Source organism: Mytilus galloprovincialis, chromosome 4, assembly GCF_965363235.1.
Source record: "Mytilus galloprovincialis chromosome 4, xbMytGall1.hap1.1, whole genome shotgun sequence".
NCBI lineage: Eukaryota > Metazoa > Mollusca > Bivalvia > Mytilida > Mytilidae > Mytilus > Mytilus galloprovincialis.
In genome coordinates this window covers 13,618,921-13,634,503 of record NC_134841.1, presented here as the reverse complement: position 1 = coordinate 13,634,503, position 15,583 = coordinate 13,618,921, and the positions used below count along the sequence as shown (strand labels likewise).

Sequence of the window (15,583 nt, the reverse complement as noted above, 5' to 3'; positions counted from 1 at the left end):
ATGTATATACCAAATGTCTAATTTTGCAGTCACAAATGAGTTCATGAAGTCACCTTTTTTTCAGAACAAGCACCCTTTTTTTAGATAGAAAAAATAGAAAAGGTATACTGTATGGCGTAGTTACATCAATGAGTGTAATTAATATACTGTAATAATCTATAGCAAAACCATATACTAGTAGGTTTTGGCTAAAATGCTTCAATATTAAATGCATTTGAAGGTTGATGCAGAAAGAGTGCTCTTATTTGTCTTAGGACAGTCATACATGAATTAGTTTGTACGATACATAACACTGTTTGTTAATATTTGTCTCGTTTCAGGTGGAAAAAGACGGCAGATACTTGATAGAATTCAACCACTACAAACGTTATGTGCTAACAGATTTCTTTATTCTCCAGTGAAAGATACGCTTCATAAACACTAATGATTTATAAATGTAACCAAGTCAAAATATTGAATATTTTATACATTGAATTATCCTGGAGCATTCTAACAATGATTTATATCATGCATGTACGTAAAGGAAAAGAAAACAAATATAAAGATAATGTCATGTAATTATTTGTTAACTTATTGGCCGATTCTTACCAATTTTAAATCTTCATCAGACGCAGAGTTTGGGGCATAAAATCCGCTTAATTATTTTTAGTTTCAGCATAGTATGTCCACAAATATTGCATATAAATGAAAAGTAATTTGCTTTCCACAAATTATTGCACCCGGTTGCTTGGTTATTTTTGCGTCGTTTACACACTAAAAATAGGAATATCAGAACATTTGAGAACAGTATGTGAGTTGGTCCAAATGGTTTGAACTATATTTTCTTCGGATAACAGTTAAGAAAATCAAGTCAATTCCACCCAATGACGGAGAAACAAAACTGAATACTTTAACGCTAAAATAATATATAAAAAATAGGTGATAAATAAAGGCTAAATACTGGTTTTGATTTTAAAGAAATTAACACTTCTAATTGCTTTCATCCTGACGTGCAAGCAAGGAGAATATAAAAACAATTGGCAGGTAAGACTATGAACGGCGTTTAATTTGAGTCAACGGTGTAAGATCTATTTCGTAGCATATGGAATTGTGCGCCTGTTCTACTTTGTACATATATTATTTGTATGAGTATATGTGTATGCTGTTGTATATCAGAATTGAATGCTTCTTTTTGTAACTTCATTGGGGTGTAAAAGCGTTGACCAAAGTACATTTTGTATGAGGCGCGGAACATTTTGCTTTGTGTTTGCTTATTCCGAATTGTCTAGAGATATAGTAGGATATATATATAAAAAAACATGTTTGATCACGACGTATGTTTGACTGTCCTAAGTAAGAACCACAAGCCTTTGTTAGTCTTTTCTGTTTTTTCTTAAAATTATGGTTCCTTTATATGTTTTATATGTTTTGTAGTTAAGTGGGACGTCTATTCAGATCAACCGGTATATATTATTGTTAAGGGTCAAGCCCACCTTCGGGCATGAGATTTTATCGCTGCGTTAAAAACCAATAGTTGGCATTAGAAGCCTTGGGTTGTTATCTGCTCTATGTTCGTCGTTTTGACACATTTCCCGTTCCCATTCTCTATTCTTTACAATATACTATTGGGTTAAATAGTCTAGCATGCATCACAACTAAATCACTATCGTCTGATGTATATATTTAAGATACAGTTGTTAGTGATTTTTTTATCTATGAGAATGCTGTATATATTAAGTGATGTTTTTGTTGTTTTCCATCAATAAAACCTGTACAAATTTTCAATTTTATTGTTTTCTAATAGCGCAAGCAAATTCCAGCAGATTATTGGAGCATCAATGTTAAAATAAATATCTAGGAAATGACAATTAACAAAAAAAACTGTTGAAGGGGAGATGGGGGTTGTGAGAACAAACCTATCTGCACAATTGCAATGTATAATTAAGATTGGACACAAATTAAAAACTCTAGTCGTTCAGCGTACAAATACAAATAGAATGACCACCAACTTGAACAGGGAAATAAAAAAAGCATACGATATAAAAAGAAGTGTCGGAACGTTTTCTCTACATGAACTTCTGGAACAAAAAAATAGAGCTACATATGTCAGTTGGATACGGCTAAACCCCTTTAGTCTTTACCTTTGTACTATAAAGTTTTAATTGAAAAGTTTTAATTCATACTACACTTAATTTATATAAAGAATACCAGCATAAAAATGTAACAACTTTGAATAATAATGTATACACATCTACCGTTGGAAACGCTAATGAAAACTTCATTATTGATTTAATTAAACATCAAAACTAATGCATCGAATTCGTCGTCATTTCGCTATAAAGGCGACTAGTGGCGTACTTTGCTTGTAACTGCACTAGTGTTTCAGGTTCAAGTGAACAAGCATCTATGCATTTTCCTGAAAAGAAAAAAATCTTAATGAACAAGAATTATTAAAAAAAAAGATATTTTCTACCAATGAACACAAAAGTAGAATATTGAAAACAACACGTTTAATATTTTCATTGCGTCCGAAGCGCTTTTCTGGATTTACCTTCATCAGGAAGGCTTGAAGCCAAACATTTGAAATCCGAGGATGTATAAGTACCGAAACCGTTGAAGAGCTATATGACAAAAATACCTAAAATTGATAGCCAAATTTATCTAAAGTCAACTTTGCCTGAGGGAGTTGAAACCTTTGTTTCTTAATAATTTCAAAATGTATAAACGGACAATTTTAGAAAAGTTTGTTAAATCATGTTAGTACCGAAGTACTAGCTACTAAGCTGATGATACCCTCGGGGACCGATAATCCACCAGCAGAGGTATCGACCTAGTGATTTAAAAAATTGCCAACTCTCCACAGAAGTGTGATTATCTCATCATAGACTACACATGTTTCAGATGTATGTAAATTGTAGCATCACTATTTAAAATTTTAAATTTAAATAAAAGCATTTTCTAATTTTACAGCGATAATTTACTTATTGATAGTTTAAAAATCGAAGATATGACACAAACATAAAACATTGTCCTTCACTCAGCCCTTTCTATATATAAAAATATCAGTTTCACGCGGTAACGTAAACTTCATACAAAAGAGACAGTTTTTCGCTTCATATTAATCTTTGTCGATGATGTTCCTTTTTGCTCTTCTAACGGTGTATTTTTTTTACATCTTTTTCGCTACGCATGTGTCTGAAATCACGATTGAAAATTTTCATGACCGTTATAAATTGGAAAAACAGTCACCACAAAATTGGTTTTTTTTTTTACTACTTTTTTTCATCAATACTTATATTTGGTTATACACTTTGGCTGTACCTGTAGAATTTTTATTGGAGATTCCAATTCGTACAGAAAAAGAGAACAGGACACAACATAGAAAACTAAATACGAACCACTCAAAAAAGGAGAGAGCTGAGCTATCACAAACATAGTTTACCGCGCCACATCATTTATGTGTCTGTCCCATTGCAGGTGACTGTAAATCAGTGGTTATCCCCGATTCATATTTGCCGTCTTTGTTTTTGGTTGGTTGATAATTTAAATTATGCCTGAATTTGATCTCATTTGAAGAAATTCATATGTGTTATGTTGATGTCTATAATAGCTTACTATAATGTAGGGGTTATTTTTTTTTTGGTTGTAAGCCTCATTGGGGCATGTAATTGCTTGTATCCACTTCATTTTATCTATTGATCTTGTGGATTTTTTACTCATTGACAATTATACCACATCTTCTTATCCTATTGTTGATAAAAGCAATCTTTTTGTACAAGGTAAAAGAGGGGCGAAAGATACCAAAGGACAGTCAAACTCATAAATTGAAAATAAACTGACAACTCCATAGTTGAAATGAAAAAGACAAACAGAACAACAATAGTACACATGACACACCATAGAAAACTAACGAATAAGCAACACGAACCCCGCTTAAAACTTGGGGTTATCTCAGGTGCTCCGGAAGGGTAAACAGATCCTGTTCCACATGTGACACCCGTCGTGATGCTAATGTTATAACAAATCTGGTAAATAGTCTAATTCGGTAGGTCACATTCATGAAAGGGAAGTGGATTGTAGTTGCGACGTAAGGAACATATCCGATATCATCTGTGAAACACATATTTTGTATTTTATTTTTATGTCTTGTTGTATGAATATATACGCTCATGATATGTTTTAAGATGATCGGTAACACATCATTCAATATACACATTTATATTGTACGGTCAATAAATGACAGCACAACAATATCTCTGAGTTTGTCAACAAGGATAAATGAGAGCAACGCATCCAAAATTACAAAACATATAGAGGTTATTACTTGGTTTTCAACAAATACTTAGTAAGAATACTATCCTATATATTCAAATCTGTCTGATACTGAAAAATAAAAGTCCTGTTAAATCCTTCAAATATAAAGTAAAACAAACTGGTTCCTTTATAAAACAATCTTGAGAACTGAAGACAGGGAAGTCTTAGTTATTTTTGCTTGCAGAATATTATGGCATACATGTGTGAGTTATTTTTTTGTTGTTATTTGTTTGTTTTTATGTCACAAGTATCATTTAACTTTTATAACAAAAAAGAATCATTATCATATGATCGATAATACAAACGAACAAAAGTTTTGTTAGAATTAATTGAGGTTAAACTTTCACAATAGTACGACCTTCTAGTAATCAGATGTAGAATAACCCAATTCCTACAAATACAACATTAATAGTTTTTGACATACTTGATACACTTTTCTGCTCTCGAATATTTCCTGTTTTACCGTTTTGTCGTTTTCTTTCTGAAACAAGACAAGTTATCTCATTAGAAGTATAGAGAAAATTAGGATTTTTTTTAAACTAAAATGATCATCTGGAACGACTTTTTTTCTCGGGGTAGACTTCTTGTCCGTCTCATTCTTGTAGTTGCATACTATGGAAAGATCAAAGAAGTGCATCTGTTATAATAGATAATTTGAAGTTTAAAAAAAATGTCACATACGAAAGAGCATATCTTGAAATCTTGCGACCTTAGTTTTGAGACCATTTGAACAGGAGTACCTTTGAGCGATGCATGCAATATGCACATTTTGCTTACATAAGCTCTTGCAATGTTACACAGATCAACGAGATAGTGTTATATGTGTGGTTACGGTGTTGAGCAGTAACTTAAACACTTTGGTCGTTTTTTCAGCTAAAAAAGAGGGACGAAAGATACCAGAGGGACAGTCAAACTCATAAATGTAGTATATATGTTTTTTACAACTTTTCCCCGTTAGTTACACATTTTGTCCTTTTTTCAGTTTAATATTAAACGAGTAGTCTTTGTAAGCCATTACATATTGAACTTACTGCATATAATTACTATGCCATTGACAACATGTAACAACACATTGATAGGCACAGGAAATCTTGTGCTGTAATCTTTGATGATTGCATATCTCCAGTACTTCCACAATCTGTCAGAATTGTTCTGCACCTCTTCAAATCGATAGCTGGAAATGATTACAGTGACAAAAATGCATATATAGCAAAGTTTCATATATAAAGTCAATAGTAGTAGACCGATTTTCGAAAGTAGTTAATTGATTGAGAGAAAACAAATCATGGTTACAAATTGGCAGTAACATAACAAAACAACTTAACCATAAGAAGACACATATAGACACTTTGTGTTGTAACGAAATTGAACTAAGGAATGTTTACCTAAACAATGCAATGATTAAGTTAATCAACAGGAGGTTTGATATCAGTAAATACATGGCGGCTATAACCATAATGGCCCAGTCGTATTCAACACATCTCTCCATGTTGGTGTTACTTTCCCATTCTGATTCAACTGACGTACAAGAAGTTCCATTTCCATTGTTTTCTCCTATATAAAACATTACTTAAAGTATAGAAAAATACTGACTTTTTTATAAAACAATATGCTATTATGTTGCAGAAGTCATTAAAAAGTGTAGGTCTTATATCTAGTAAAAGAAAAAAATACATATAGCAAAGTATTTTAGACATTCAAATACATTTTAAAGATTTTTCGTATGATAGTACAGTGTTAGAAGAGGTCTTTGTGTTCTTTTTTTGTTTCTTTTCAGGAATTGAAGTACCATTTTTGTGCACGCACTTAGTATTCTACGAGTTACTGGGATCTTTATTTATCTTACCTTCAATACATATCTAGAAATATGATTGGTTAAAAGCAACCGCGCGGAGATCGTATAGGTTTGTAGGCGGGGCTTATTTCAATAAACAGTTAGTAGTGCTGCTATGTTCTTTTGTACAAACAACACGGTGTTGAGGGAAAACTCTTTAAGGTTTCAATAGACAGTGAAAAGAATATATAAAACACATTTAAAACTAACAACTTGTTATTGTTAACATTTGTTTTTGTATATACCAATGGACGTATGTTCCTAATACTAACGGTATTGAAGATTTGATAACTTTTATATGTCATTGGTCAAAATACCTCATGTTACCTTCAATAAAATTGAGAATGGAAATTGGGAATGTGCCAAAGAGACAACAACCCGACCATAGAGCAGACAACAGCAGAAGGTCACAAACAGGTCTTCAATGCAACGAGAAACATATCTAGGAACATGATTGGTTAAAAACAACCGCGTGGAGATCGTATAGGTTTGTAGGCTGGGCTTATTTCAATAAACAGTTAGTAGTGTTGCTATATTCCTTTGTACAAACAACACGGTATTGAGGGAAAATCTTTAAGGTTTCAACAGACGATGACAAAAAATATATAAAACACATTTAACACTAACAAGTTATTATTGTTAGCTTTTGTTTTTGTATATACAAATGGACGTATGTTCTTAATACTAACGGTATTGAAGATTTGATCATTTTTATATGTCATTGTTCAAAACACCTCATGTTAAGATAGTCGGTGAGATTAATTTGCTCAATAGTGTGCTGATGACTTAATACGACATATATACACATAAATTCCATATAAGGATTTGAGCTACACTCACACCCCGTATGGAATATAATGACCCCTATATATATCGTATTAGGTCACTAGCACACTAGGTAACTAATAATATTTGTTGAAATGTATGCATGTTTCTGTAATATTATAATTACCTCTTAACTGGTCTAGAGACAATTCACCATAAAGTTGCCAATAAGGTAATGACACGATCTTCCATATTCGCCAATTCTCTATGTCAGCTCCAAATTTCGGCCACATATCACGATGGTTAGGATACATATTCGAATGGTACATAACACCAGCACATACAATAAAAACAAACAGGATCCAACTAAATTGAAGCAGCTCCTTAAGCTACAAGATATGTTAGAAGTCATTAGACATTTATTCATTTTGAATTCATGGTATTAAATCAAAATAATACAGCAAAACTTAAATAAAATTTAAAAAAAAGTATCAAGTTCGTATGGATGTTTTTGCAAGACATGCAACTCGGTACTTTCGTTATCAATAAGCTTTTCAAATATTTTTGAATTGAGCATCTTTAACATGTTTAAAGAGACATATATTTTCAAAGTGAGCATCAGGGGCACCTTAAATGGTACCGTAAATGTAATATATATTTTCAGTTCATTAAAACACTGAGTACTAAGTCTTACTTCCTAAAGACATAGCACAGCGATGTGGTCAAGCTAACATTTACGTACATTCTACTATTGTATTATACTTCGGGAAGTCACGGCATATATACTATCATGGTTTGTGACAATAATTGTCTGGAGTGGGAGTGGTGCAAGTTTATTTTGTTACATAGGCGCGTTTTCATTTAACAAATATCCACATTCACACAGTGACTATGTAAAAAAAAAAATCGATTTATTCGTACAGCTTGCATGGAAATTTTTTCCTTTTCATATTTACTGTGGCTAATAAAAGTAGTATTGTAAAATTTTGAGATTTACACTATAACATCATTTTATCAATGTGTTCAAAAATAATTGTATTACAAGTCATATCGCATTTATACTTCTTCACTGCCACTGGTTTTTATCAATCACTTTCCTGTTTTATTATTGTACATGTTGCAGCCGTAATAAATTTTAAAATGATGTAACAAGTTCATTTCTTTTAAAATATACACTTACCATTTTACCAATCATTATCAGCTTTAAACCAAAATATTTCAGAACCATCAAACTATGGAAGAATCTCATATAAATTATAAACAATCCAAGACTGTAAATTCTTATTTCCATGCGCTGGCCTACATTGAAAATACGAACAAGTATAGCAGATACTATTACAATGTACATCAGCAATGCTAAAACATTCCAAAAGTTTGTCAGGTAACAATACAATCGAAACAGTTTACGAGATTGATTGTGAGTTCTCTGTCTTTGTACCGTTATCACAATGTTTCTCTGAAAAAAGAAAGAAATCAAACAAAATATTAAATACCTTCGCATCGTGTAGCACACGGATAACGGGTTTTGTCAATCGAATATCAGCAACGGGTTGTATCAGTATCATATGGATGATCATGTTTAAAACTTCGGAACAGACTGAGTTTTATTATATTAAAACATAGTCTCCGTTCGGTCAATCAATTATTTTCTGCGTACTTGTGCTTGTGGGCAGTTTGATCTGACTTTCCTCGACTTATTGCTTGTGTTCAGTATTTACGTTTTTTTTTCTTTTACAAAATTATGTAAAACCTCAAATATCTAAATAAACAATGTGTCTTGCTTTACTCTGTTAATCCTATTGTCGCGTCACAAAAAGCAATCATACAAGATGAGGTTATGTTGTTATGTACTATTATTTTATTTATTTGTATATTCTTCTGTCCTGAGTGTTCTTGAGCCTCTGTTTAAAAAAAACCACTTCAAATGTCTCGAGCGGATAAATAGCGTACAATGTATGTAGTGATAGTATCGACATTTAAATGACGATGCTGCAGTGATAATCCTGGCGATTACGTTGATTCTGACAACAAACAGTAAGGTATCATTAGCAAATATTTTTATATAACGATGTGAACCTTCTATAATATTAAATGAAGTTGAAAATAAGACCTTATAAAAGTTGATGTATTTAAGTATTCATTTGAAACAAAATACCAAAATGTACATTAGTGTATACGTACGACTATTTCTTCAACAGCATCTGCAATGATCCAGAAATACAGCAACATCTCATAAAATCCAATACCACTATCATTTACGTTTGATAAGAGGAATGCACTGTAAGCTATGAGTATTCCAAACATTAAAAGCTAAAGAAATAAAGATACTGATTTCAAGTAAAAAAACATTCTATCTAAGATATAATTGTTGCATACAGTACAGTTTTAAAGAAGACGTGCACCATTTTATCAATAACTTGATACATGTACGACAATTCAAACACAGGTATAAATGTAGTAGTAAAAACGGCACATCAGATTTATATGTATTATCTGATACTAGTATATAAAAACGATATATTAGATAATTTTGTTGGGTGTTCATCTGTTTGAACTGCATCAAACGCATGAGAGTATTCATAAGAGATCAATCATCTCCATTTATTGTGTTTAGTTTGTTCTGTTTGGTAGTGTAGATATATGTCAGTTATGTACGCGGTCTCTCATTTGTGTATGTTTGTTAAGTCTATATGCATTTTCGTGTTTATTTGTTACATATCTTTTTTTCTATCAAGATTATAATACATTATTAATTAACTACACTGTTATTGGACTTAATATGATGAAAACTGCCAATGCAATATAAGGTGTAAACTGGGCCAATACAGAATAACTAGGCCAATATAGATTTTTTTCTGTATTGGCCGAGTTATTCTGTATTGGCCGAGTTGACACAAGTGCAGGATTTCGGAACGTCTCTAGACTTTACATCGAAAGACACGATAAACACAAACTGAAAGTAAACAGTTGTTTTGAAGACGCAGTTGTCATTTAGTTATCTTAAACATGCTGAAAATGTCAGTATGGCATACAATTCAGGCGAAAGACGGTCACATTCATTTAAAAGGTACTTTGAAAGCAGACGATAGAACTATTTCAGGCTTGGGGAACGAGTAGATTATCACAAAGTTCATTTCTTCACGACCTCATAATTTCACATCGATTTTAAATTAGTTTCTGCATAACACATGCAATGGCAGTACCTTTCCAATTACTATTAATGTGTTGCGTCTAAATTTAAGTTGTAACACTTTATAGTGACTGAAAAGGGTAGAAAAATTCATCAGATGAGAAAATGCTGAAGACACCTGGAAACAGCACCAGATCATTATGTATTGCATCTAATAAAAAGAAACAAACTGAGATTTGGATAGTTCCACTTCAAGGTAAAAATATTTATCTCTTTTGAAATGAAATTAAACAAAAATTGTAACACTGTAGTTAATTAATAAAGATATTATTACGTGTATTTCTGTATTGGCCTTGTTATTGGTCCTCGGCCAGCTGTATTGGCCTTCGGCTTCGCCTCAGGCCAATACAGCAAGCCTCGGACCAATAACAAGGCCAATACAGAAATACTTACGTAATAATATCATAATGTTGACTGTTGTACCCCTATTCTGACATTTTTACATATTATGCCTTTTTGTTTCGGTCACATATCGTTGTCAATATAATGTAACTTTATATGACCGTCATGTATTACCAATGTTATTTCAACTGATCGGGCGGAGTTTATGTTTTAATTTGCATAAGGACAGTCTATTTGAAGATGTGTGTGATAAGGATGATTGCCATTATAATTATTACTGATTTCTAATCACCTATCAGTGTCATCAAATGAATTTACAAAACAATGATTGCACATTTTATTGATGAGTTTATCCTAAAACACCTATGTTAAGATGGACTGGTTTATTATGAGCGAACCGGCTAGACTCCGCCCAGTCAAGTGAAATAACTTGAGTAATAAGTAAGTGGAATAACTTGCTATTTTTAAAACTATGTTTTATCCACTATTTTCTACGTAAGAAAACATCTGTACTAAGTCAGGAATACGACATTTTCATCCATTCGTTTGGGTGTTTTAGCTTTTGATTATGCCTTTAGAATATAGCTGCCAAAAAGACAAAATACGTTTTTAATGTATCCAGGAGTTCAGTATTTTTGTGAATGTACTTTAAGCATTTACAAAAAAACATATATCTATCTCATCTTACATAATGGACCATAAACATCATAGCTGGTGATTTCCATGCAGCACCAGATAGACGAACCACATTCTGTAATTTCAAAACAATATTCTCTTGTTTCAATTTGTAATCCTTCAGAAAAAAATAAGTATCAAGCTAATATGTGAAACTATAGCTTACTTATTTATTTCACATAAGAGTAATTCAAAAATTAATATTGATTCAAGAAGTTTGTCTTCGAATAATACGTGACAAGTCTGACCATACTTTGTGCTTAAAAGTGTTAAGAAAAATCTTTAAAACTACCTGTGAAGTTATTGATTGAAAATTACGAAGTTGGCTTAAAAAGTATTCGCTGGAAAAATGGACGATCAAAATTACCTTCATCCAATCACGCCACATCGCTGCTGTATCTTTGTACCAAATTCTATTTAATAATCTCTGTACGCATGGATGTCCAACTACATCAATCATGCCATTATCAAATGCACATTCTACTGGAGCAACACGAATTCCCCAAACTTTGTCTTCTGTATTTACCAAACTCATACAGCCTATTTCATTTTCTTCATATAATGAGTCCATCAAGAAGAGTGCTCGTTTTTCGAAAAGTCTGGAATTTATGGCTCATTAGTTTATTTTTATTTGGAATATAAGAGTAAAAACTAGCAGATATTTAAGGGTTTTATTTGTTACTCAGACTGTTATAAATAGAATTATTCACGAGATGGGCTAGGTATATATTTTTTTTTTTTTAAATCTGACGTTTTGTTGGGTCAGTGTCGAATGCATTGATCCAGATACACTTATCGATCCTTTAAATAAACTTATTCTAAAAGGTAACCCTTTTAACACTTAGTTAAGATCTTTGAATAGTGTTTTTATTGGTAATAATATTGATTCTTATTATCCGCAAATTTAAAAGCAAACTAAATAATAATGTTATATACATATACACATTCATTGATTTATAATAGTTGATACCTGTATCGTGGCAGTGCACAAGGTCATTGTTTTTTTTCTGACTGTTTACGACGTCTTTTTCACTCAATCCATAGGATATTGGATGTGTACTTATATGTAATATACATGCATTATTGTTTGATTAGTTGTTATCGGTTTTAAACTAGCTGTCAGTAACTGCGAGTACTCTCAGACCTGTACTTAGTTTCTTGTTTTGTTGTTGTCGTGATTTACAAGTACCCGTTCACGTCTACTTTGTGCTATTGTTATTGTTATTTGTATGTATATCATTATGATGAGTTTAGCCTTATTTAACTGATTTGTATAGTTTGTTTTTATGTTGTACTGTAACACCACTGTCCCAGTTAAGGGGGGGGGGGTGATCCTGATAACATGTATAACCCCAGTACGTTATGTATGTGCCTGTTCAGAGTCAGAAACCTGATATTCTGTGGTTGATGTTTGTTGCTGTGGTATATATTTGTTTATCATTCAATATGTTGTTGAAGGCCGTATTGTGACCTATAGTTCTTAATTTCTGTAACCCTTGTGGAGAGTTCTCATTGCCACTTATGCAACATTAGGTGGAGGATGGGGATCCCGCTAACAAGTTGAACCTCTCCTTACTATGTCGTTTGTTAATGTGTTACATGTTTGTTTTTCGTGCAAATTTTTACCCCACCTACGATAGTAGAGGGGCATTATGTTTTCTGGTCTGTGCATCCGTCTGTTCGTTCATTCGTTCATCCGTCCGTCCGTTCGTCTATCTGTTTCGATTCGGGTTAAAGTTTTTTGTCAAGGTAGTTTTTGATGAAGCTGAAGTCCAATCATCTTAAAACTAAGTACTTATGTTCCTTGTGATATAATCTTTATGATTTGTCCAAATTAGACTTTTGATCTCAATTTAACGATCCACTGAACATAGAAAATAAAAGTGAGAGTTTCAGGTTAAAGTTTATGGTCAAAGTACTTCATTGATGAAGTTGAAGTCCAATCAAGTTGAAACTTATTACACATGTTCCCTGTGGTATAATCTTTCTAATTTTAATGGGAAATTATATTTTGTACCCAATTTCACGGTCCATTGAATATGGAAAATGATAGTGCGAGTGGGGCATCCGTGTACTTTGGACACATTCTTGTTTGTGCATAAATAAGGCCGTTATTTTCTCTTTTAAATTGTTTTACATTGTTATTTGGTGCCTTTTATAGCTGACTATGCGGTACGGGCGTTGCTCATTGTTCTCGGTAGTACAGTGACCTATATGTGTTAATTTCCGTGTCCTTTGGTCTCTTAATCTTATGTCTAATTAGCAATCATAAATTTTTGTACCAAATCTCCTTTTTTTTTTATAGATTTAATGGTCCATGTTTTACTTTCTCAACTTACTTTTCTATGTTTATATAATATTGTAGTTTAAGTAATACAGTCATGAAATCATTTATTGATGTTGATGATTGAAGCATTAATGGATGATGCTCTAAAAGATAACCGTATATATTTTACATTATTCGGAAGTATGTTTGTATGCAGCAACCCTCTATGAGAAATAATGAAAGGAAACGCAAGCTCTTGATAAGCGTGCAATTTCGATTTATTTTCTCAATATGCAGACGTACATCTAAATCTAAATCAGATCATTAAAGTATACAAGGTTGACTGATACTATTATACTAGCTGCCATTTACCTGGAGTGTTTCAATAGATCATTGTTGAGTTTTAAATCTTTTGCACTGTTAACCATTTCAGCCATTGTGTTCAGTATGCTGCTTGCCATTATTGCTGCTACTATAAAAGACACTTGTTGTTTAATTATTCACCATGATACTATTTTTTTAAAAACGTAGCGTACGGGTGGTCAGTAAATATCTGATAATATCAAAAGAAGAAAATGTGCTAATGAGACTGGTCTCCACCGGAGACCAATTGACGTAGAAATTGACAACTATAGAACACCGTATGGCTTTCAACGATGCAGAAAACCCTATACTAGATTGTAAGTTATAAAAGGCTCCAAAATGGAAATGTTAAACGATTCAAGCGAGAAAACTAAAGGGCCCATTTATGTAAAGGTAAAATAAAAATAAAACAAAAAACATATATGTATATAAAAGCAGCTGACTACTAACCTAGGTAATCAGTTGAATATTACAAGATACACAAAGAAAGCTTGGTTTCTTTAAATATCAATGTAACAAGCATATTTGGTGAAAAAAATATATAATGTCGTAAAAACAAACAAAAATGAAAATGTAGGTTACATAGTGGAATAACCGATCAGTGTGTAAAAGGTTCCGAAAGTTTGATTTATAACATATTATTTTGCTAGCATATAAATCTCAATACCTTTAATATTAAGCTAATTCACTTAATTTAAAGCAAGTCAAATTAACCTGCAGAATGGCAGTGTTTAGACAAAAATAATGCATACTAATAAATATATGCTTTTATAACAAAAGCACGATTCCACATTTTAGCCAGGGTAGACTAAAATATTTGACGGCGAAAACACTCTTGAACAGTAAAATCTTAGCTTCAAAGTTTTGTACGTTAGAAACCCTGATATTCGAGCGGGACATTTCCAATAATTTACTACATTTCGCGGAACTAATATCTTTATTTTTACTGGATAAAATAAATTTGTCCAATATGCTTTTTTTTTTTTGCAGTATTGATGCATCATATATTATGTATATCTACAAACCTATGAAATCAAATTTCCAATATACTATACTTACATAAAGGGTTTTCACATTTTGACCAAAAAATTAATGCTAGATCCTCCTTCTGTGCAAATATCGCCCATGCCAACAATACATGATACAAGGCGGTGTGTTCTGGTTGAAAGAAAAAATCCGGCATCTCTATATTTATGAAGCTTGTCAAGTTGGATTATCGGGAGTCTAATTTTTAGGCCATCTCCAGAATTACAATTAAATGCTTAACGTATGTCTCTGTATAGTCACATTATTTAAACTCGTTTGTCAATTTTTTCACAAGATAGGTATGAAAAATAATAAACTTTAAAGTTTACATTTAAGCTATGAAATGTAAAATACATGATCAGGAAATTTAGACCTGAGTGCATATGTTGTGTATAAGTTATAACATGTACAAAACTATTGTTCATGTGATAACTTGTATAATGCAAAAATACAAGTTATAACATGTACAAGAGTACTCGTACATGTTATAACCTGTACAAAATATTGCCTAAAAATGGTTTTAACTTGTACAAATTAAAAAAATAAAGATATGTTTCTATTATTGTAACAGATGTTATTAACCTCAATAATATTTTCATCATTTTTTTTTTATATATTCATGTGAGGATGGTTTGTCCTTTTTTGACACAGTTAATGTCCAGGGGTAACGAAGCATTCCTAAGCCCTGTCATAATATATATCTTTGGACATGTCTTATGAACCTCTTATGGCTTTCTATGGATATATCTCAGAATTTGTCTCAAAGCTGTTTTAGGATGATCTTAGTTTTTGGTGGGGTTCGTGTTGATTATTTTTTAGTTTTCTATGT

General features: G+C 32.1%; 2 protein-coding genes across 4 annotated transcripts in view; one reads left to right on the top strand and one right to left on the bottom strand.

Moving 5' to 3' along the window:
* LOC143071405 (transient receptor potential cation channel subfamily M member-like 2) overlaps positions 1-1,756 on the top strand; it is a 32,510-nt gene extending 30,754 nt beyond the window's left edge. Inside the window, exon 17 of the mRNA XM_076245666.1 lies at positions 321-1,756. Within this exon, the coding sequence (XP_076101781.1) occupies positions 321-424 (104 nt within the window). The 3' untranslated portion in view covers positions 425-1,756. The remainder of the gene's footprint in view (positions 1-320) is intronic.
* On the bottom strand, positions 1,754-15,331 carry LOC143071406 (transient receptor potential cation channel subfamily M member-like 2). Of its 3 annotated transcripts, XM_076245667.1 has the most exons (11): positions 14,788-15,309; positions 13,738-13,837; positions 11,467-11,698; positions 11,113-11,175; positions 9,074-9,202; positions 8,073-8,348; positions 7,080-7,281; positions 5,679-5,847; positions 5,325-5,467; positions 4,718-4,774; positions 1,754-2,395 (listed from the first exon to the last, which is right to left on the bottom strand). In XM_076245667.1, the coding sequence occupies exons 1-11, from the start codon at positions 14,909-14,911 to the stop codon at positions 2,286-2,288; spliced, it is 1,605 nt and encodes a 534-aa protein (XP_076101782.1). In that variant the 5' UTR covers positions 14,912-15,309; the 3' UTR covers positions 1,754-2,285. The 3 variants fall into 3 exon arrangements, 2 of the variants coding, with proteins under 2 accessions (XP_076101782.1, XP_076101783.1); XM_076245668.1 differs by lacking the exon at positions 5,325-5,467 and having other exon boundaries at positions 14,788-15,327; XR_012976895.1 differs by lacking the exon at positions 5,679-5,847 and having other exon boundaries at positions 2,323-2,395; positions 14,788-15,331.
* Between the last annotated feature and the right edge of the window lie 252 nt (positions 15,332-15,583).